General features: G+C 40.2%; 1 protein-coding gene across 10 annotated transcripts in view; it reads right to left on the reverse strand.

The window, feature by feature from the left end:
* Positions 1-13,810: 13,810 nt before the first annotated feature.
* The window catches only part of ENOX1 (ecto-NOX disulfide-thiol exchanger 1), a 289,993-nt gene continuing 280,255 nt past the window's right edge, over positions 13,811-23,548 (reverse strand). For 7 of the 10 annotated variants that reach the window (XM_017733583.1, XM_017733581.1, XM_017733584.1 and 4 more), the window contains 3 exons: positions 21,340-21,442; positions 17,841-17,926; positions 14,398-14,766 (listed from right to left, as the gene is read on the reverse strand). In XM_017733583.1, coding sequence (XP_017589072.1) covers positions 14,635-14,766; positions 17,841-17,926; positions 21,340-21,442 — 321 coding nt within the window. In that variant the 3' untranslated portion in view covers positions 14,398-14,634. Of the gene's footprint in view, positions 14,767-17,840; positions 17,927-21,339; positions 21,443-23,548 lie in introns of all 10 variants that reach the window. The other 3 variants (XM_017733589.1, XM_017733588.1, XM_017733579.1) reach the window with 1 other exon arrangement.

A 23,548-nucleotide genomic window follows, 5' to 3' on the forward strand; every position in this document is an offset into this window, starting at 1 on the left:
AAACTTAGAAGATATACCAGTGATTTGGAAAATACATAAAAGCAACAAGACTCTTTCTTTTTTCAGAGAGTGGAAAGATGGAGATGGGAACATGGCAAGGGGGGACTGTTGCTATAATTGTCTCCTGGAAAGATGCTGGCAGTGTTGATCAAAAGAGGAAATGTAGGGTGGGTGGGCATTCCACCTCCATCTCTGGGCAAAGGAGAACATGTAGGGTCCTGCGCCACTGACAATAAGCAGTAGGAGTTAACTTGCACAGATTCATCCTTCTTCTTTCACCATACCAGTGCCTTTAGGTAGGCAAAAAGAATTACAGCTGTTTGCTGTAATCCAGAGTCATTTGGTGTAGAGAGGAGAACACTAAGAAATCAAAGGTTAAACCAGTGAGAAATTATTTTCTACAGCAATTTAGTAAAAGATGTCTCTTTATTGAGATAGGCACTGTATATCCAAGTTCTTTATGCACATTGCATCTCTCCAAAATGTATGCCAGGAAAACAGAATCAGATGTTTAGGCTCTGGTTCCTACTCATTGCTGGTTTCCCTGGTAATCCACTCTAGCAGTATTCCAGCTTTGAGACTCCTAAGCACAAATTTTTGGGCTCATTTCCAGTCACTTATCTTTCCAGTGGGAACAGTCTATTTCTTACTTCACCCACTTAGGCACAGCAATTTATACTTCTGATTCATGCTGTGGTGGACTGAGGGGAAGATTTTATAGTGGTAATACCAATTGTCCCCTATCCCACAGTAACTTTAAGGTACTTAGCAAAACCTCAGGAGGTGTGGAAATGCATGACAGGTAAATAAATTGTTCATGTAAGTAACAGAATTGTCCCTTACATTTCCCTTAACCCCCAAAAGTCATGTTCACACAGCCAACATTTCTTCTAATTAAGAAAACACCTCATGAGGCAAGGATTTCACCTTGAAAAGACATTTCAAATATATTCTCAGTGGCCATTGATCATAATAAGTCATTGATCTCTTGGTCAGTAGCTAAAAGAGTTTGCTCTGACCACATTAACCTAAGGATGAATCGGAGCGTACATTCAGCTGTCTGTATTTCCTTTTCCCTTGAAGTGATTCAGTGCATCATTGGCTAAGGATAAACAACATTCATTAGAACAGTTTATATGGAATGGCTACATTCCTCACACTTTCCATGCTTAAAAACTCCTAGCACCAGTAGTTCCTATGGCCAGTCCTAGGATCACATAAAGGATTAAGAAAGCCTGTTATTCCTTGATTTTGTCCTTTTGTATTACATCTATAAGGGAAATGGATTACAATCCTGAAATTTGGGCTGTCTGCATGCTGACCTTACAGGGCACAGCCAAATTATTGGAGATGAATGTTTCTCTCAAGATGTTTCTGTTTTCTATTATGTTCTTCTTTAGGAGTGGAAACCATCTGGGATTGACTGTTCAAATGGAACTTGATTTCCGGAAGATTTTCAGCTTTACTGCATGCATGTGTCAATAATTACTTGCAAAGTAAGGGCTGTGGGGATTGTGTTTTACCAAATGATTTCGGTATTTGTGATGGCTTTCCACCTGTTCAAGTTTTGATTGCAAAATCACTCTATGCAGAAAAAATATAAAAAAGTGTCAACATTGAGCAGCTGAGGTAAACATCTCTTGATCTCCCAAAAGCTGCTTAACTGATTTCCACTGTTTAAATGTACTCTTGACTGTGGACTATCACAAACTCTCCAAATGAATTTTTAAATTGGTTCAAAGCATTAGGCCACAATCTCTTTGGAATAATTTCAGTAATAATTTAATGGTAATGAAGTTAAAGATAGCACTCAAAATAACTCCTTTAAGATGCCAAATCATTAATACACACTTGCATAAATTCCACTTCCAAATGAAACCTTTTATGAGATTCTGAAAAGTTTTGCATACTAGAATCCAAATACATTCATGCACAGCTCAGAGTGATACTGTATAAAATAAAAAAAGAGATGGAAAAGTCAGCAAGACCCATAGGCCAAAAGCTACAAGTTCCTCAAAGCAAGTTTTTGGCTATGGATGGAATTAGGTTTTTTCAGTAGACTGGAGAATTAAGTGGGAATTGTGGGTGTCAGTGTTCACCTTGGCTCTGGCAGGCAGATATGGTCCATGTTAGCCTAAGCTAAATCCCCCACAGATGAACTTGTAAAGAGTCTATAAAGAAGATGGCTGAGTGCTGTAATACATGTAGTGAGTGGAGTTTGGGGAGCCACTCAGCCGGCTGTATATATGCATACCTCTCCCTAAAACAGACATCTACAACTGGGAAGCTGAATAGCCTTGCAGACTCTCAGCCTAACTTAGTGACTTGCTTTTCCACTGCCTGTAATGGCAACATAAGCACTCTGCTCACACACCAACTTCTGGGAGTGGAAACTAGGGCCTCATCCTTTGCAGAACCTATGTGTCTCTGAGCTGGGTAAGTAGGCAAAGGCTTCTGTTGTGTCTCTATGACTCCCTTCTTGTAGACGTGGATGGGTTTGGACATCACCTGAAAGACGTTGCGGTGTGAGAGAAACTGGATGCTGTGCCGTGCAGTTCCTGTGGCCTGGCTGCTTCTGCACTAGGGAGCACTGGACATTAAGGTTCAGGTCCCCAGATTCTTTTCCAAGGAGGAGGGAACATGCAGACCTGCAAGCCTCCAGCCTTTGTCTCAAGGCTCTCTGTGTTTCTGTTGCAGTTCGGTTTAGGCAGGACAAGCTGCTCAGTACACATTGCTGAGCTGGACCGATGGGCATTCCATGGAGTAGCTCCAACTCAGTCCTTCAGAAGAGAGCTGAGCACTTTGGAGAGCACTGTGTCATGAAGATAGTTCTGAGTTGCTCTGTGGCCCTGGGAAGGGCTTCGTGAGTTTCTTCCATGGTTCTCTCAGCCCACTCTTTAATTTTCACTGCTGAACAGAGAAATTGGCTTCTCTATTGGTGGCAGTGGAGAAGAATACCAGCTTCTGTGGAACATAAGGTCTGACCCTCAAATGTGAATGTACTGGATCCTTACAGAGGTGTTTGTTTTCAATTGATTGTATATTGGTACTTTGAAAAGGAAACATTCCAAACATATCTTGTATAGGGTCATTAAACAACTATTTTAGAAATTTCTTTTAAGATGCATTTGCAGAGTAGATAGATAGATAGATAGATAGGTAGGTAGTTTTTTTCCCTGTCTGGGATTAGAAGCAGTATAAAAAGTTATGTAATGTTTAAAATACCATCATGTTCTCCTAGCTGGTGATAAATAGCAATTTTCATGTTAGGGAAATTCTCCTCTATTAATCTGATCAACTTGTTTTGTTTTTTTTTTAAGTTTATCCCTTTAGAAACATTCTTATAGCCCCTTGGACATAATGTTTTTGTTTTCCTCCTCAGAGATCCTGAGATGATATTGAGTTGCTTGGGAAATTAGATTTGTCAGCTTTATTCCTGCTTGCTGTCTACATTAATTTTATAATTAAAACCCAAAGATGTGTGTCTAATATGTATGAATTTACAAAAAGCAGAAAGAGGAAGAAGTGTGCTTAAGCCCATACAAAAGAAGTAGTTTGACACATGTCAGTGTTACGTTTCAGTGCAAGAAAGGAAATATTTTTCTGGCAGAGAGCTCAGAGAACATGTAGGCAAACCAAGCAAAAACTCATGAATCTGAAAATTAGTCTGTGAAGTGTTTGTAGTCACAGTCAGGTTTTGATAAAACATTCAAATACAAATTATTGGATTGCAGATTTGGTATGCACTACCAGTTTTCCTCATTTATACACAGATTATATAAGTTGCATTTTGTATGTAAGTCTGGCATAGAGAAGGAGAAAAAAGTTGATTCAGGGACCTCCCTCCTACCCACATCCTCTCAACTTCATTTTCCCCTGATTCTGATCCTTCAATAAATCTTAAGCAAGGGGAAACACACATTTCCTCATCCTCTCCTCTGTTCTGTGGCAATGTTCTAATGCTTGGCATTGTTATTCACCACATACATTATAGTAAACTATTTACTTTGTCTGCAGCACCACAACCTTTGTGTGATTTACCTCCTTTGGAGATGATGTAAGTCACTGCCTGTGTCAGCAGTGGCAGTGTTCTCTGCTGACTGGTACCTTCTAGGAGTGGTGTTGCTTTTGAGGGTAGCGACACCAAGGAGGCACTCTTCAGATTTAGGAGCATCCCAGGAAACAGCAATCACAGTCTCTACCACTGAAAACCCTCCTCAAGTGGCAGCATTTACCAGCTGTTTCCTTGTTTCACTGAAATCAGAAGGCTGGTAGGAGGCTGTGGTCTAGCATTTCCAGTGAGCCACAGCTGAACATGGGTTCATAAATTCAGCACCCTGTTAACGAGGTGGCAGAACAGGACTGTGGATGTGACTGAGCACCATATCTGTCTGCTTGAGAGCCTAAACTCGGATGAGATAAAGTCACTGCCACAAACATGCTCCATCTCTATATGTTTTGAGTAAAGTCATCACTGGCTGGATGTTGTAACCCTTGGTTTTGCAGCAGCTACCTGCAGTGAAGACCAAGTGCACTTTCCCCATGCTTGAACTTCCTCCTCAGCTGACTGCAGTCTCACATCTCTTGTCATGATGCCTGAAAAACAGTGTCCCCAGTGAAAGGTGGAAGCTGGTTCTTGTTTACCAGCATGACTGGGCTGAGAAAGCAAGGTCCAGTCCTGTTTACACGGGACCTGCTGGCTGAAGGCTGGATTCTGCCCCTACCTGCCAAATGTCAGACGGAGGCTTTGAAGCTGCTTTTCCAGTCACATGGACAAGCCTTGAGTTATGTTTGCTCTCCTGAATTTAGATGCTGTAGGAGTAGTGTCAGTTCCTGAAGCTAGGTACTGGTAATCCATGTGTAGTGTCATTAGACACTACAGTTTGGACTTCTTGTTTCTCATATTTGAGTGAAAATTTAAGTAAGTGGTAGCTTTTGGTCCATCAGGGTAAAATTACTCTGAGTACGCAGCCTTTCATCTTTCAAGGCTAATTAGTATTATCCATTTGTATATATCTTTATGGGTTCTCAGTTGCAATTGCTCATTCCTTTCTTCTTTGTAAACTGGACAGATTGCCATTTACATGTAGACTTTTTCCCTATATATGAGATTGCTGATAGATGTATTTTATTATGTGGCCTGGTAGACATTTTTCCTTTGTAATTCACCTTTACCTATATGACTTGCAGTAAAATAACAGAAATCACATAATGAACAAACTAAAAGACCTGATGCACTGAGGAAACAAGAAGCCATCGTCCACTTGAATGGTCTGGAGGCTTCACAGACATGTACACAAACCCACACCAATCTGTGGACAGGATAAGAAGGGATAAATGCTGGATTAAGAAGATCTGAAGAAAGGTCTCCTTAGAATCCCAAGAAGAATGTCCTACCCCGCCATGTGCTACACTTCAAGGCCTGTGTTTCTTGCGTTTCCTTATGTTACTCAGAATGTGAGTGACTCTCAGACTTTGAATTCAGAGGCCCATGGTTCTCAATCAATTCTACACAAAGGACTGTGTGAAACCCCAGAGTTAAGAGTGCTGAGAAGCGAGGTGTGCAGGTGTGCACCTACAGCTGCAGGAGTGGATCAGTCTGGCAGGTGCCCTCAGAACACATTGGATGGATACAGCCTTTGCAGGAAGTGATGGCAACTGGAACAGTGGGACATCTTGCCTATCCAACAGCTCAGCAGATAAAGTGCTCACCTGGACAAGGAATAATTCTGCTCTGCACTCTGGGCCATAGCATGAAGTGGTGAGTGCCTCTATGACAGGATATTCTGCAAAGTTAGTTGAGTGGCTAACATCTCTCACATCTCTGGCTCTATGTCCACATTCAAGTGAAAATCTTGGTATTGATGGCTTTTAAAAGCAAATTCTTGGTAGAAAACTTGCATTTTGTGGCTGGGTTTTGGAGTGTTGCTGAGTAGCTTTAATATTGGCTTTGGTCACAGATTCCCTTTCTCTCTGTTTGCTTGGTAACAGCTCTGAGACACCCAGTAGTTCAAAAAGCAAAGGTCTTTGCCCAAGCCTGTATGTTGCCATGTAATATAACTGTGATTTGTGAGAACTTTTTAGCAGTGAGTTATACTCTGTCGTGGCACAAAGTGGTGATTTCTCAACATCTCTACTGGGAGAAGGGCCTTGGTACTCATGCATAGCTTTAAACTTGTGCACCTCCTGCCTAGCTGCAAAACTGCGACTTTGTGCATCCAGAGCTGTTTTCTTTGTTACTTAGCTCTTGAGGTATGCTGTTACACTGGGTTCTTGTGGCATTTTGTGTTGCTTTTTTTGCCAGCCTAAGCATTCTTACTCAGTTTGTTTCACAATGCATCAAATAGAGAGAGTTAATGAAAACCTTACTTTAGATTAGTTACACAGAAGAACAGTAGCATTGATTGTGGGATTGACCACAAGGGACCTTTTTATAACCTGCCCAAAGCCTTGAATTCCTCACGACTTAATATCTGGATCACCTTTTGCTTTCTTCTGAACATGGTTGCATGCGTGGATTGGGGAACATGAATAGGTGTGGGCCAAAAGGGTCTGGGAGATGAAACCTTATTCTGGTTATTTCTGGAAATGTTTTTGCTGCCACTTCTCCTTTGGAAATTGCAAATAAAGTAACTTCAGGGCTTGTAGCAAATTTAAGAAAAAGTTGTCCAGGTTCTTTCTCCAATTAGGATCCACCTGCTATTGCTGCAGATCATCCATAGTTTCCTGTTGATGATACTGCCTGTTAACTGCCTGAAAAAAGGCTTGAACTACTTCTAAATTAACTTTCCGGAAGAAGAAACCATGTAGAAAGAAGAAGTCCAGAAGAAGATAGCCAACTATCATATTGCTTGACCTGGGAGCAGTAAGTAGAGTGGATTGAGCTGGGCAGAGGCTGTACAATCACAGCTGTGATGTCTTCTGTGGCCAAGTTAGCATGTTCACTGCTTGTGGGGATATGCGCTGTGTGACAGCCACATCTCTAGCTGGCCTTTGATTAGGCCTCTTTCCCCAGATCCATCCAGATCACCCTCTGATGTCTTTCTCAATGCTGTGTGTGACAGAAATCTCAGCATTCTTGAAAGAAAGACAAAAATTTAAGGTCTCAGTCCTAAACATTTCCTGATTGCATGACCAATGTACACCATTGAACTTCTGACCAGCTGCCCAGGATTTATTACTGTAAATAAAATTCTCTGCACTGCAGAAAAGCAAAAGTTCTGTGTTGCATAAATGACTGCCCAGTTCCATTTCACCTTGGCACACACTTTCATACTTTTCTTTGCACATTTGAACTGCACAGACCACAAAAATCAAACAAAGGTTGCAAATCCCACATTATTCCTGCTCTTGACTGTAAACCTTTGAAAGTAGGGATTTCAGCCTCCACACTGAAATCTCTTCAAAGGGGAAGAGTAATAAAGCACTCATAAAAGAGTACTTTTTTTTCATTGCTTCTTCATTTCCCCATACTAACCTTTGTTTTAAGAGCATCTCATGGCTATAAACTGTGAAGGGTTTTCTTTGGACTTAAAAAACCCATCTCAAAACATTCTGTGTAAATATAACATGAGCTCTTCTCTGTCTTTTCCAATAGGATGGACCTCTTTGCCAGCTATGTACTTACAAATCTTCAATCACTGTGAAGATTGAGGGAGAAGAATGGGGTCACCAGGGTATATTTGTGCTTCAAGAAAGGCTGCCTTCCCCTCCTCTGTCATTGGATAATTTCCTTAAAACAGTAGTTTATCCATTTTACTGATCAGAGATTCTAATCCAGCCCTGAAACTAAAGTTTTAACTAGCAGAAGTTCTGTGAACTCAAATCAGGGTCAAATGTGCATTCTGCAGATGTCCTCTTCCTCTGCAGTTTGAACAGATGAAGCAAGGACTTCATAGGGATGGAAATGAAATGGCAGATGATTTCTGTAGACCTCTGCTGGGACAATATTAGATGCCTTCCCTGTCCTGCCCTGTGGACAAATAGAACACCTGTTTCCAGAGCTGTCAATCAAGAACTTCTCAGGGTAGGAAATGTTTTTTAGAAAACTTGGGCTGTTGAGACACCATATGGCTTCTTTCTCTGTCAGTATGTTTTATTGCTCAAAACCGGCTTCCAGTATCACCCTGCAAAGCATCTCCTGCCTTGCAATTCTTTATTAGACAAATCAGCCTTGAACAGGTGGCATGATGTTTATCCATGGCTGTTCTTCTCAAGATGAAAGTGTATTTTCCACCCTGATGAGACTTTAGCTTTTTTTGTCTCCATCTAACCAGGATGACAAGTTCAACCAAGGTGACAACCAGTCAAAGTGGAGGGGTAGAAATGACACCGTGAAATGGGTTCTGATTACCTGGCAAATACTTGCTTTCCATGAGTAATATATATTCTCATTAGCCTTCAAGGAGAAGGAAAATATTTTTGCTAACATCACCAGCAACCAGTGAACTGTAGAGCCGGAGATGCAGATTTTTCTTGCAGGGAGGGGCTCCTCTGCAATTGAAAGTTAGTGTTATCTGAGCTTATTTTTGGCATAAAGACAGCTGCAGAGTAATTTTGGATGGTTCCTCTTTAGGGAGTCCCAGTCCCCACACCTGAGCCAGCTGACTCCATGGGCAGAACCAGCAAAGGAAATGTACAAACTCTTATAAATTCAATACCACCATAGTTTACAATTATTTTTACTATGAAATTTTATCTCTTCTTCTTCCCTGTTCCCCCTCTTAGTTTATAACAGGCTTCTGGGATGTCCTGGGATTTGCGTGGGTTTTTTTGATGGAACGCCAGGTTCTAACAAAATCCCTCCAGTCTCTATTTTTAATCCTATTTTATGGTCTTCTGTTGCTTCACTCCCATTTCCTCTCACAAGCGTACCATGTCTTCCCCCTGTGAAATGCAAGTCAGCTTTTAACGTCAGCAACCAGATCTGCAGAGTGTACAAGTTTTCCAGCCTCCTCCCCACACACAACCAGGCTAATCAGCTGTATTCAGTAAGGAGCAGTGATAAAAACAGAAATGCACCAGAGGGTTAATTTTTAAACACAACCACTCTAATATGGGACCTGGTCTTTCTGTGGAAAGTTTAAAAAAAAAAAGAGAGAGAGAAAACTCGCCTAGTTAAGTGTATATTACTATTATACTGAGCAATTTCAGAGCAACTACTTGAGAATGAATCTTTTTCTGGCCTTAAGTCCTGGAGCAGCCCTTTAAATTCATAGCCAATCTTCTTCCAAATTAACAGGTCTTTGCAGACAAGCACTCAGCTAACTTATTCTAAAATTCTAAAATAGACAAGCCAGTGTCAAGCCAATGCCCAAGGGCCTAACACAGCCAGCTTTTCACATTAAAGGCATTATGCCTCGTCTGCATCAGACTTTTAAAATGTATCAGCTAATATGTGCTAATGACACGCATTTAAACCCTAGTCTAGACAAAGCCTGTGCGATTGCCCTCTGAATGCTTGATTCGATCAGCGATCAGCGAACACCCTGACAGCAGATCTGATTACCCCATTTTAATCATGAAAGGCTATAAACATCCTAGAATTATCCAAACCTACCCCACAGCAAAGAACAGGGCTGTGCATGGGATCTAAGCCTCAAAATATCCTCGTGGGGTGAGACCTTTGGCCTTGCACAAGCAAGCCTGTCAGTGGGGATAAAAAAAAGCCAGGCTTTAGCAGACAGAAGCATATCTATGCAGAGGAATCTGTTACACCAGGATGAAGAAAATGACCCAACAGGGATTCAGTTGGGTTACTGCTTTGACCTTGGTGATCACCTTATAATCTGATAGGAATAGGAGGCAAAGAGTTGAACTGGAGCAGAGATGTGGCTGCATGTCTGTATGCTGTAAACTGATCAGTTTAATTCAAGTAACAGTTTTTCGCCACACATTTTAAAGCAAGTTTTGAAAAATTGGAAAGGATATTAAAAAAAAAGGATGCAATGATTTGAGGAAGATAAGATAAATGCTTTATAGCAAAACACTTAAAAACTCAATCTGTTTAGCTTGTGAGAAAGAATACTGAGAAGTAAATAGACTACAATATATAAATATCTTCATGGGAGAAAATATGCAATACCAAAGGATTATTTAATCTTGCAGAGAAAAGCAAAACTGGCTAGAAGAATCTAGAAAAAATGAAGTTAGGAAGTTAGGACCCAATCTTGAAAACACTAATCTCTACTAAGAAACTATCAAGCAAAAAAATATCTTTTTCATCAGCTGATAACCTTGATTATGGCTGGGTGCTTTTAAGGGAGGTGTATTTTAATCCACCATATGCTATTGGGATCACTACAGAATTAACAGTGACATGGCTAAGATACGAGCAGTCCAAGTCAGTGGGTTTTTTTTAGGCTTCAATGTTATGTGTATAAAAGTACATAAATTGGCAAGAAGTACTTACCAGCCAGAAGTCTGAGCAATGTTTGTAATATGTCTGTGGTATTTTTCCTCTTGCTGCCCCACAAATATCCCTGTTGAAAGGGTGTCTGACATTGGAGTCAGCCTATTAAATCTGCACAGGCACAATGTTACCCAGTGTGAGGAAAAACACTTGATCAAAGGTACTCCTGAGCATATCTATTTGATTTTGCTTACAAATTACGATTTCCATGAATTCAGTGTAATGGGTTTATATAGTCAGAGGATCTGTACCTTGTAAGCATAATTTCCTGATTTGGCTGCTTTTTCAGTTGACTTACTTATTCTTGAAACATTCTGTTTTAGCTCAGTAAATACATAGTCACTTTTTGCAGTCCAAGCAATCACACACAGAACCAGAAAGAATTTGATTCTGTTTCTACTTTCTTTTTTGAGGGAAAATTTAGGGTAAAAGAGCTGCAGAGCAGGATAACCTGATTGACAAGTCAAGGGACAACTTGTACACTTTCACAAAAAAGAAAAAAAAATCATAAAAGCTTCACACTTTAAATGCTGAACACTGAGATGCATTTGTTAAGTGGATGAAATTGACATCAGTTCTTCATCAGACCTGGCTACTAACTGGTGCCAGAAGCACAAAAAGAATATCCAAAGTCAACTCTTTCTCTTCCCTCCTTCTCTCCCCAAACCTCCTTCCCCAAATGAACTCACATCAACCCAGAATATTTTTGTTATACACTGACTGTCAAAGCCATTCAGATTTTAAATAAAACAATGGTTGCAAGACCAGAGTTTTTACTTAAACAAACCACCCAGAATGCTCTTACAACCAGTTTTCTAGCTTTAGATTCCACAGTATTTGCTGCACATCATGTGTAGTTAAATGTAGCATAGCTTGATACAGGATTCTCTCTAAATCTCAGTATAGCTGTTTCTTAAGTGAATGTGATTCTCTGGCAGTCCTGAACATGCAAGTTTTGCCCTAAACACACACACTTCAATAAACAGTTCACTCCACTATGTAGGAGGAGATATTAAGAATTTCCTTTTCAGTGATGGGGATAATGTAGTCTTCATCAAACAAGATCAAACATAAAACATCTCTTGTGGACATAAAATGCAGTTTAACCGAGAGGTTATATTTAGCTCCCTGGAATGTGCAGGGTGAAATGCACATTTGTCCAAGAGGTTTTGCAGAGTGTATCTCTTAATCCTTCAAGTGGGAATCAGATACAGTGCAGTAAGAGGCTGGCTTCTCTAAGGTGATGGAAGTCACCCCTGCCATCAGTCCAAGACAGTTCAAAGCTGAGGATGATCTGAAAAGCTCTGCTGGGAGAACAGGAGTTCAGATCAACCTAACTTACAACTCCCTGCAAAATGCCCTCAGCATGTCGGGGCAGTTAGAAACCAGATCTTCTCCTGCTCCACTAGTCCCTATTTGAGAAGAGGGGACACTGCTATAACTTCCTTCCATAACTTGCAGTTGCATGCCAGGCTGTGGCTCAGTCTTATCTCTTGAGCTCATGGTTAGCCTCTTTGGCCTTTCCTTGTTTTTTTCCCCACTACCGTTAAGATCCTGCTAACTGTGACTGGCTTTGAGTCTTTGCCAAATGTGCATCTTCCTTCAACCTGACTCAGCTTCAGGAACTTGCTTTAGGTCTTGTGGGGACCTATGAGGGTCATCTAATTCAATTGCCTAACCACTTCAGAGCTGACCAAAAGTTAAATCCTGTAATTAAAGGCATTGTGCAAATGCCCTTAAACACTGACAGCCATGGGGCATTGATCACCTCTCTGGAAACCCATTCCAGTGTTTGACCACCATCTCAGTAAAGAAATGCTCCCTAATGTCCAGTCTAGGTGTCTTTTGAAGGTGGCTTTCTTGTTATTAATCTCATTGTATTAACTGCTGATCTCCCAGCTGGATACCCTGAGAGTCATTATAGGGACATTTCAGCGCCTAAAATGAGGGAGCTCAACATTTTAATCCAGTTTCCCCCAAATCACACAAAGTTAAAGCTAGTACTTGGTCCCAACCTGATATTCATTGAGGATCTCCCCGAGTTTCAAGTTCTCAACTGATGTATTACAATATACAGGATGCCTACATGCTATTCATACTCAAAGTTTAGATCTTCTTTGGCAGTATCTAAAATCCAGTGAAAGAGGTTCCCCTTCAGCTGCTACTGTACAAGGACTAAAAGGGTACCCTTCTAAAGCTCTGATGGTCTAGACAGACATGAAAAACCCATGAAGAAAAAAAAGAAGAAAAAATACATGCAAAGCAAATGCAGTGATTAGGTTACAAGGTTCTGTCAAAAAAGAGAATGTTTTCTGACTATCTGGATTTGAAGTTGTTTTGTGACAGAGACAATGATCTAAAGGGGAAAAAAAGGAGGACACAAGGAAAGGAAGGACAGAATATAATGAGTAAGTATGGCATGGAGTAAGACAAGGTGAAAGTTTTCTCACATCTCTTTTCCCTAGCCGAAGTGGCATCCATACACATTTATGTTACAGTACTTAAATACAAGCTGTCAGAACTAACACATTTTTGCCAGAATTATTCATGAAACTGTATGATCTCAAGAGAGGAAAGAGTTGTTACTTGGATTAAACTAGTTAATTTTCATTAACATAACTGGCATATAATTACTAGTTTCACCGGAGTAATTTATCACAGGCTCTATAGCAACCATAATCAAGATGTACTTTATTTTTTTAAATTTTGTGTGTACTGCCTGAAAGCATAATTTTCTCCCATAATAGACCTGTTGAACCTCTTTTCTCCCATAGTAGACCTTCTTTTCCCCTTTTGTACACAATTAGCATTTCATTTAATATTCTATATTCCAGGTAGATGCTAGAAGAGAAATAGGTCCTAAAGTGCCAATCACCAAAAGCCATGTTGGAGAGTTCCTTCACTACTAAATGCATTTGACACTAATTGCTGTTTATTGAAGAACCTGAGTGAAACATCACTCTGACATGTATCTGAATTCTCCCTGCATCTGTTTGAATTTTCCGTATTTCCCACTGTTGGTGCTCCACTTCATAGGACCAGCTCTCTCATGACTGGTTCCTCTGCCTGCACAGGGGTGTGGCTCCAAGGCGGCTGCTGTTTCTTACCCACAGCAGTTCTTACCCAACACAACAATGAAAATGAGAAATTTGAAGGTGTTAGTTTTTCACCTGTCCGCTTGTTGAAAAAAAAACTCCAAAATATTGGTAGAGGTACTTCCTCTACCAATATTTTAAATTATTTTAATCTTAGCTAATAGTGCAAGCTTTTTTGGTTTAAAATTCATTTAACCAAGTTGTCTGCAATGGATAGTTCAGGTAGGGGAAAGATAAGTTCCAGGATACTCTTGCTGGATTGATTAAAATTCAAAAATGTCAGAAGAAAAACTTATACAAACAATATGGTAGAAGTCATATTTATTGATAAAAATTAATATATCTGCTATAAAATTTGTAACAGTAATGCAACTGAATATTTATTTTGATGCATAAACCTGAATGTTACATACCAAATACAATACAGTAACACTGGTTTCCTCCTTATTTACACGTTTATGAAAATTGATATGCAATCCATGTTAAAAGAACTTGTAATGGAGAATAGTTACATTAGAAAAATAATATTCTTGATAAAGCATTCTTGAGGACTCCAATCACATTTTCAGGCCTCTTTCAATAAGGCAAAAATCCCTGGTACAGCATATAACTTAATTTACAAAATACAATAACTTCAGACACATCTTCAAGTTTTCTTTTGGTATGCTTTTCCTCACTGTAAAATTACTCAATTCTCTTACTAAACAGAAAGAACTTTCTATAACAAAACTTAATGAGTTCTACTACATATTACATATAAATTGCTGTAGCTTAGCGACCGTAACTGGGCAATCTTTCTCCTTAACTGTTTGCTCAATGAGCTTTTCTTAGATGTAGGACATGTAGTATTTTGAAATCATTATGACTGTGGTATCTTTCTTCAGTTTTCATAGGAAACAATCTGTCACATTTTGAAACTTTTTTTTTAAATTTTATTTTATTTTAGGAACTGGTGCACAACTACATTTCCACTCACAAGAGAACGTCACAAATGTAACTAAAATTAGGCTTGGATAACTTTGAAAACATACTACTATGTGCCCAAACCCAAATTTCTTACTTTAATACTTTATAACCCTGCCATGCTCTAGAAATTCTTCTTCTGCATAGCTTCATTACTAGTCACAGTCAGATAGTTTTAATTCCTTCAAAGGCACAAAACTTCCACCTCTTTTCCAGTGTTGCTCCTACACCAGTGAATTCTTGTTTAAACATGCGTGGCAGTCTCATCAAAAGCATTTCTATTTCATTTGCAGAGATCTGAGAAAGAAACAAAGGTAAAATTAAAGTGAGAAAGCTGCCCTGTAGCTTGTAAAGAGGAAACATTAAGAACAGATATAATAGGGGTGTGGGGGAGAGGAATCCAGGCCATATGAAAACTGCCAACCATTATTATTTTTTTTTAACCTTAGCCTGACATGACTTTCCAGACTCCAAAGCAAGTGCAGATTCCTTGCAGGAATGATTTTGCTCTTGTAGGTGGCATCCCACTGTAAAGCAATGACAACTGCCATGCTGGGGCTGTGGCCACAGTGTGGTATGAAGTCCATCTAAAAACTACAGTCACGGGTGTTCTTGTGAGGAGGAGGAAGCACATGGGACCTTATTCTTCTTCTCAGCCTACAAGCTCTTGAGTTCTTCTCCCAGCTCCATCAGTTTTTCTTTTTCAAAAAAACTTTATCAGCTCCCTTTTGTTATTGAAGGCTGACTATCCATGGAGCCATCTTCAGTCTTACCCAGTTCAGCAGCCCCAGCTAACTAAGCAGTAAAGCTCCCAATTCTGCATTGGTCAGGATGTTTTTATCACTTTGAAACCTTAATGACTGGTCACCTTCCTAATGGGCAAGAGGCTCTCATTACAGGAAACACTTTCACAAAGGCAGCCTTCCTGGTATAATCAGTGGGGAAGTCAAGAAATGAACACTCATGGAATATGAGCCATTTTATCTGACTGCTTCTAAAGCGGTAGTCATGAAAGGAACAGCAAAGAAATCTATGGGTACTGCCTGTTATCCACAGGTATCTCCATGGCTTGAAAGGCTTCTCTGGAAATAATGATATTTCTGCTTATTTATATTAGTAGAAACCTTCTATGGTGAAAATTTCTTTTTAAAACATTATGTAAACATAAAATGTGCTAATTATACCTCGGTACACCCAAGGGGGGCGAGAAAGTATCTATTGCCTCTTATTTTTCTGTTGAGGTTAGTGCAGCAGAAAGATTAAATGATTTGTTAAAGATGGCACCAAAACTCACTGCTGGAGGCAGCCTCAGAGTGATCCAAACCATCTCTCAAGTACTCACATGGCAGCGTGGCACCAAAACTCACTGTTGGAGGCAGCCTCAGAGTAATCCAAACCATCTCTCAAGTACTCACATGGCAGCAGTGGGTGTCTGGTTACTTTTGTGCGATGTATCTGAGCTCTATACAGAGCCCTCAGCCCACACGGGTATGCTGACCTTATCATTCCTTGAAATTCATCTCTGAGATTGCATCTCTGGATCACGCTATTAAAAAGTAATTTGTTTCTACAAGCAGTTTCTTCCAAAATAAACCAACGAGGTCAAATTTTGCAGCCTGTGTTTATTATGCAGTAGGTAGGTCTGGTGGTAGCTGCAGAGATGGAGACAGTGCTCCTTCCTCGAGGGCTCTGTTTGCAACTCAAGAGCTTGACCCTGGCAGCCTCGCAGAAGTCAACATGTTACTCATGTGAGCAAAAACTCAAGGACAGAGCCCACAGTCATGCACAAGAAGGGACCACAGCAGTGCAGAGGGAGAATGTCGAAGAACTCACTGGGCAGAAGCAATGAGCAAGAGGGCTGGAGCCCAGGGAGTCTGTATTTTGGATGATTGCTCTTACCACTCAAGAGATACAGAGCTGGAGAGGTCATCCAAGGGAAAAAGCAGTTGAAACTAAGCCAAATGCTATGTTAAGGAAGGACTTGAAAGATAACTGAGGAGATTGGGCATCATCTTATCCTGGGTGATGCAGGACAAGATGAAGGAAAGCGCACATGTGGCAGGGGCATAGAGAAGCAGAAGAAGAATGTCTGGAGGTGTGAAGCTCTGGATTCATCAGGTCTTGATAAAACCAGACATTTTAAAAATAATTGAAATTCACCAATTTCTCACCTCTTTCTGCCATCCTCATGCCCAACTCCCCTTTCATGGTGGGTGGCAGTGGGCTGTAAAGCATTAGCAAACCTGAGTTGCCATGGCCAGAAGGCAGTACCTAACAAATTCATCATCCCTCCTCACTTATCACTGCAGCCTATCTTAATTCCAGTGAACTTCTAGTTCAGGATCTCCTCTGCTTTTAGCTCTACTTTTTCATAGAAACAGAGGAAGGATCCAGGATCCTCCAGGAGCATGAAGCAGCCCCTCAAAGCAGTGGGAAGCTGATCTTAGCTATAGGCTGAGGGGGCTGTTCAGGAACAAAATATCACCAGGATCAAAGGAGTTGTGATGCAAGAAGATCTGGGAAAGCACCATCATCCAAGTATTGGCAGACATGGGACAGAGCTGTGGCAGGCTGCAGGGTGACCCCTGCATCTGCTAAGTGTCTCTGGCAGCCTGGCATCCTGCAGAGCTGCTGTTTAGCACTTGGAGTACATTTCAACTGATCAAAGGTGGCTATTTCACACTTGAGCTTCTCACCCTTGACTTGGTTAATATTCAGTGGAGAGGAATAGGCCCATTTTGGGGCTTGATTTCATCTCATTCTACAGCAGATACTGAAAAGTAAGTCAAAGAATCTTACCCTACAGGTATGTAGACTGTGAACCCTATGAACCGATGCAATAAACACTTTGCATGCTGTTTTGTGTTGGCTTCACTTTTGTCTTGGCCACAGCTTCACTGAAATTAGCAGTAGGGTCACTCAGTTCCTTTATGAGGTCATCTCTGCTTCCACGTGGAGACAAAGGACATGGTCCATTCTTGTGTTCATGAAGGTTCAGTTCAGTGTGACACACAACTAACAACTTTTCAAAGAATAAAGGGCCATCTCCAAGAGCTGCACAGTTTGATGGCCTCTTGTTCTGCTTTTTTTCTCCTCAGCTATATTTCAGAATCATGTGTCACGAAATCAGCTGCTAGTCTTTGCCATTTAGAGCTCCGCTCTTCTGTGCCACAAAGAATAGCTAAGCAGTGTGAGGCAAAGACCTCAACACAAGCACGTGCACTGTAATTTGCAAATGAATAAAGACTGCAAACCCCCAAGCCCCATATCCCATTATCTTTCTAATGGAAATGCATGAAGAATTTAACTTGCAGTAAAGAATAATACAGTATTTCTAAAGAGAAAACAGATTTTGATTAATTTTTTCTTACCCTAGAGTCCAACTGCTGCATATAAGACCAAAGATACTCTATATTGGCTCCGAAAGGGTGGACGTGAAGAAATGTGGATATGATACCTGTATTAAAAACAAACGCACACAAAGTATTAAAATTACTTCAGGCACTGCATCATTAAAATAGGCAAAATAATTCTGAAGAGTCTGTTCTTGCAGGTTTTTCAGTATGGATTATGATTCTTATTTTTCTTGCACAACCCAATAAACATAACAAAACAGCACATTTTTAATACAGTCATAGTAACGTGCTAAATACAATAGTTCATCTTCAGGAATGACAGCAGTTAGCAAGTAAGTGACCAAGATAATATACTGATGAATAAAGGAATTCCTAAACAAAGCCTTGCTCGGAGCATTTCAACTACTAATTTTATGCTTGATTTACCAATATAAAATTGTGGATATTGTAATGGTAAAATTACTGTCTTTTTCCCCTTCACTGGATTCTCTGTTGTGAAAATGTTTCATACAATTGTGTCAGAACCCTCACTCCCTCGAATTTTTCTAGTAATTATTCAGATGCTGGTTATGAAAAGTGTTTAATCTGTATTACCCCTAACTGCTGCTGAAGAAAACACAAATGCTTTATGACATATTTGCTTATTTACTTTTTCTTAAGAGAGAGCATATTCTGTCTAGCTTCATGTTGTTTTCAGGATGATTGTAAAATGTATGGGAATTAAAAGTGGCTTAGAAGGAGTCAGGATCTAAGTCTAGAGATCTTTTCTGCAGTGAAAATCAAGCGACAGCATTAATAATGGTGACCAGAGAAAACAAGATTTAGGGCATCAGTATTGCTATTAAAAGCACTATCCAATTGCTTCTCTTCTAAGCAAACAGTGAAAATACAAAATGGCATGTGTGTTACTTGCTGTTTGGGGAGAGCTGAACTGTAAGAATCAGAACAAATATTTCCAATTCTCTTTGGACGGCCTTCTTAGCTGAACCACCCTAGGGGAAGTTTTCTTTACTTAAATCATAAACACCAGGATTAAAAATGCTTACAAATGACAAAAATGGGTCACTGTATCTTGTGTACTGCAGGCCATACTGCTTTCTTGATGCTGAATGAATTAGGATAATCTTGGATTTCATTTTTCCCCAAGTACTGGCCGTGGTTGAAACTGATAAGCAATATTTAACGCATTTTAGACTGGCTTTGCAAAAACACCTTTTTTCCTCCTTCACTTTTCAAACAGCATTTACAAACTTCTGGTCTTGCATAAGGAGTGGCATGTAATAAATTTTCTACTATGGCAAGTCCTAGCAGCAGTGACTTTCTTTGTGCTGTGGTGAAGCCTTGAGGTTGCCACCTAAAAAACAGAGGCTAGACAAAAATAAGAGAATAAAAGTAGGTATTTATTTGAAGGCCCTTCAAAGGTACACCCTGGGCAGTCAAAAGGCTACACCCAAGATGGGTCACGAGTTCCTCACACCTTCATAAGTTTGGTTCATTTGCATATCCGGGTTAATTCTCTAATTATAACTTCAGTCAATGATGTAATTACCCCAAGTTTGCCTCTCCTCTCAAGGCTTTAGTTTACACATTTTGGGCCTGAGACAATATAGGTGTCCTTGGAAAGCAAACCTAGAGAGGCTTTGTTACGTCTAACCAGCATGAGAGAACAGTAGGTAACAGGCCACAGGAAAATTCAGAGTTGCACACTAGGCAGTACATGATTTGAAAAATATAAAAGTTAAAACCTAAGGCATCAGTGGGTGACTACAAGCAACCACACAAGAGCTCTAGAAGCAAAAGCCAAGACCATCACTCTTGGATGAGTTGACTGGAAATCCAATTGGTACTCAAATCACATTTTACCAGTGTCATTGCATCTGTTATGTGGTTCTCAAGGCTTTTCAATTCAGGACATTCAAAGCCAGCTCTTTCATATAATGTAAATAGTAACTAATTTGTCAATATTTTGTAGCTATTGACTGGACTTCCTTGATAACTTTTTAGTAATTTTTTTCTTTTATACTTTTTTCCTCTAAGACAACATTGTATTTTTTAAAATACAGAAAAACTTGGTGAATAGATGGAGGCAAGGCCCTTTTTTCCCTTGCCACACCTGATCATGCATCAGAGGAAGAGATAACATGAAATCCATCTTGAGGAATCTTTTATCTTTGAACTGTAACAGTGAGTCAGTTGTGAGGGTATTATGACCAGTAGTATCTGAACTGAGATTACTCCATTTATCTGAGTGTTCCACTGAACAGCAGATGTACAGGACCCACTTTGGGACACTGCCATTGTTTGTTACAGTCAAATAGTGAGTGACCTAGAAAAAAGGTTTGTTATTCTGTTCTTAAAATCCCATGCTTGCTGTCCTTCTCACAGAATGAACTTTGAACAGATCAAGTACTGTCCCCTGCAATTAAAAGTTCCAGTTTATTATAACAAGCAGAATTCAATCCAGTCACACATTTCTGCACATTCCACTGTTTTGCTTCTCACTAGTCACTGGGAGTTTGTGTCCTAAGCACTTTAAACATTTAAACACATTCTCACTTTCAAATGACCTCTTTGGTCTGAACCGAACATGAGAATTGCTGACTCTGTGCCTCAGGAATAAACCAGCTATTTTCCTGGTGCCTAGGTGATTAAAATGAGTTGCATTTAAACAAATTAAGGTAGTTTTGGAACTATCACTTAACAGGATACCACTGATTTGTGAAAAGACCAAACCAAAAAAAATTAAGCCTGTTGTTTCAGGTCAACATTTCTGTTGCCATGCCACAGGGTACACTTTGGAATTGTGGGCCTCCATGCAAACCTGCCCCACTGAAACCAAATGCAAAATATGCACAGGTGTGAATGGGGCACGTTCCCTCCAAGGGTAGCATGGGTACAGCCAGTTCTGGATGGCTAAATTCCTGATACCAGTTAGCTGGCCCACTGCCTATAAACTTTAGCTTTAGGCCCTCTTTAGGAGTTTATTTTAAAGATTTTATTCTAGGTAAAGGATATGACAGTTCTTGTGGTATTCTTTATAAATGTTCATATTGCTAATTCCCTCACCTAATGTCAAAGGCATAAATCTGGCTTGCTTAATACATGCAGTATACATATTTTTTGCTAGGTAGTTTACTAATATTATTTCCCTCCCCTTCTCCTTCACCACTTTGTCTAATAATCATATGACAAGCTACACAACTCTGGCCTGCTATAATCTTGATGTAAATAAAGTCATCATACATTCATGCTTCAAGTATAAATGCAGATCCTGCAATTATCTTCATACCTGAAGTACTTTCATTAAACTGCAGAATTTTTCAGAAAGGCAAAATTCACTTGTATTTTAGAATTTTTCTTACTAAAAGCCATTTTGAACACAGATGAAACAAAAAAGTCTTTTTTTTTTCTTTTTTACTTGTATTAGCACAAAGATGTGTGTAAACACATATGCAAAACAAAAAGCTGTTAGAAGGCATTTTGTTCTCAAAAATCTTCTTTGGAGTTATCTTACCTATTAATAGTGCCTCTTTTTCTGATTTTAGACCTGGGCTTCGTTTCTCTGAGGTTTTTTCTCTGTCCTGGTTGACCAACGCTACTGTCAATACATTGATTTCCTATAAAGTTTAAAAAAAACAAACAGGTGGTCATGTAGATTTCATTTACCTCAATTAAACTTGTCTGCTTCCTTTCAACTCTATAAAAAAATCATTACTTTAATTCACATCTAAAGACAAGACAATTATAAATAATTGATTGGTTTGCAGAATATTAAGACACATTTTGAACTACCTTTATGCCAAGTGCTGCCAAGAAGAGAAATTTTGCTTGTGGAGTAAGTAGTAACTTTGTTGCTAGTGCTTCTTCATTATAACAGCTGGAGAGATTGTGCCATAAAGTGTGGGGATGGTCAGAAAACTCACATTTTGTAGCTGTTAAAGCTGTAAACCAAGACCGCCTCCAGGGAACAAGGATGGAAACATTCAGCTACAGCCATAAGAGTAAATTCAGCAGTCACTAACAACATTTCTAGCTACTAGAATGCAACCCACTGCCTTGTTACACTTTTCAACCAGTACCTGGCATGGCATTGGCCCATCCAAAACAATTCTCAGGCATGTTTTGAGTGTCGGCACATTTCAGGAAGACTATTCCTAGCTTGCATAAAGCTACCTTGTTTTAAGGACTGAAAGAGCAACAACCTGAAGGGCAAACAAGTCAAGGCTCCTACTCGGAGCTCTTGTTTTCTGGAACCAGGTGGCCTGAACCACCTAAATTTCATCCACGAGATCACATAGCAGATGCTCCATCAGAAGTACCCAGGCAGTTGTGTGACTGGGAATATGTGAAGTAAATAAATTATCTCCAAAGCATGCAAGTGGCCTTAGAGTGTATTGCACAATATTCAAGCGTATCCATGGCCTGTTTCCATGGAGCAGCCAATGTGCAATAACTCGCTCCTTGGTGAGGCAGTGACTCACACTGCTGCATCTGCTCTGCGAAATGCTCAGCAGTTCCATGCAAAACCTCGGAGGCAGAGAGCATGGCACTGGAGATACGATGGCATGAGGTGGGACTGTGAAGGAATGGTGCTCTTGCTCTGTTTGAGGGAGTCCAGGTAAGCTGCTGGACGTTGCGTGGGGCTGGGCAGCCTTAAATGCAAGCAGATATGTACTATTTGGTATAATGATGTGGTTCATTTAGGACATACCCATGGTGTGGTGCCTTGCTCCAAAATTTTTGGCAAGAATTTTTGGCAGTAAAAGAGGGACAGTGGGCTTGGGTTGCTGTAAGGCATTTCTGAATGTGTGCATAATCCATGCTAAAAAAAGGCATGAACTCCAAAATATGTCAAATGTGCCTCTTTATGGATGACTAAAGGCTTCACAGTCTGTGAGATTGGTAAAAAGAGTCACACGCTTCCTCATTCTCAATTGAAAAAGGAAAAGAAACAACAAATAACATAACCCAAAAAACCCCAGTGACATAGTCTGTGCTCTTTATACGCTTACTGCAAGGGGCAGCTGCCAGATAGGCAGTGCCTGATGGCTCAGATGCATCGTGGCTTCAAGTGTTCCTTGGCGTCTCAAAGAAGAGCAAGTTGCCATGTGTCAGCTAAGGAGCTCCATGTGCACATGGGTGACATACATGCAGATGTGCGTCCTTAGACCCCAGTGACAAGGGGCTCTGACAGACCCTGGCCCACATTGAAGGAGAAGTGAGATCCATTGGGTCATCTGGGGTTTGTTGCAGTTGTAATGGCCAGCTGAGGCATTTCTCCTGGCCAGAGATCTATGTGTAGTTGTGCACACGTCATCCTCTGCTGCCTTTTTAGTTAGTAGAAATGAAATAACATTTTAGTTGTGTATTTTAGTTTAGGGAGTCTGCAGTTTAAGAGTTGGCAGTGATCCCCTCTTAAAATAATGGTGTTCACCTTGACACTAACACTCCTGTAGCGTTGTAATGCACAGGGCACATTACAGCAGCAGCAGCAGCATGCTCTAAATTGTCCAGCACTGTTGATTCCCCTCCTGAAAGAGCCAAAGGCTAATGCAAATTCTGATCTACTGCTGGCCATGACATCCAAAAACAGTGAAAGGAGACCGAGGTAAGAAACTGAAATAAGAAAGGTGTTTACATGCTCCAAGAGGGAAGTAATGATGAGGGGGTTACAGACCAGAAGAGAGCTGGATGACAGATTTCATGATAGTGCAGCAGGCATG

This window comes from Corvus brachyrhynchos, unplaced genomic scaffold (assembly GCF_000691975.1).
Source record: "Corvus brachyrhynchos isolate BGI_N302 unplaced genomic scaffold, ASM69197v1 scaffold202, whole genome shotgun sequence".
NCBI classification, from domain to species: domain Eukaryota; kingdom Metazoa; phylum Chordata; class Aves; order Passeriformes; family Corvidae; genus Corvus; species Corvus brachyrhynchos.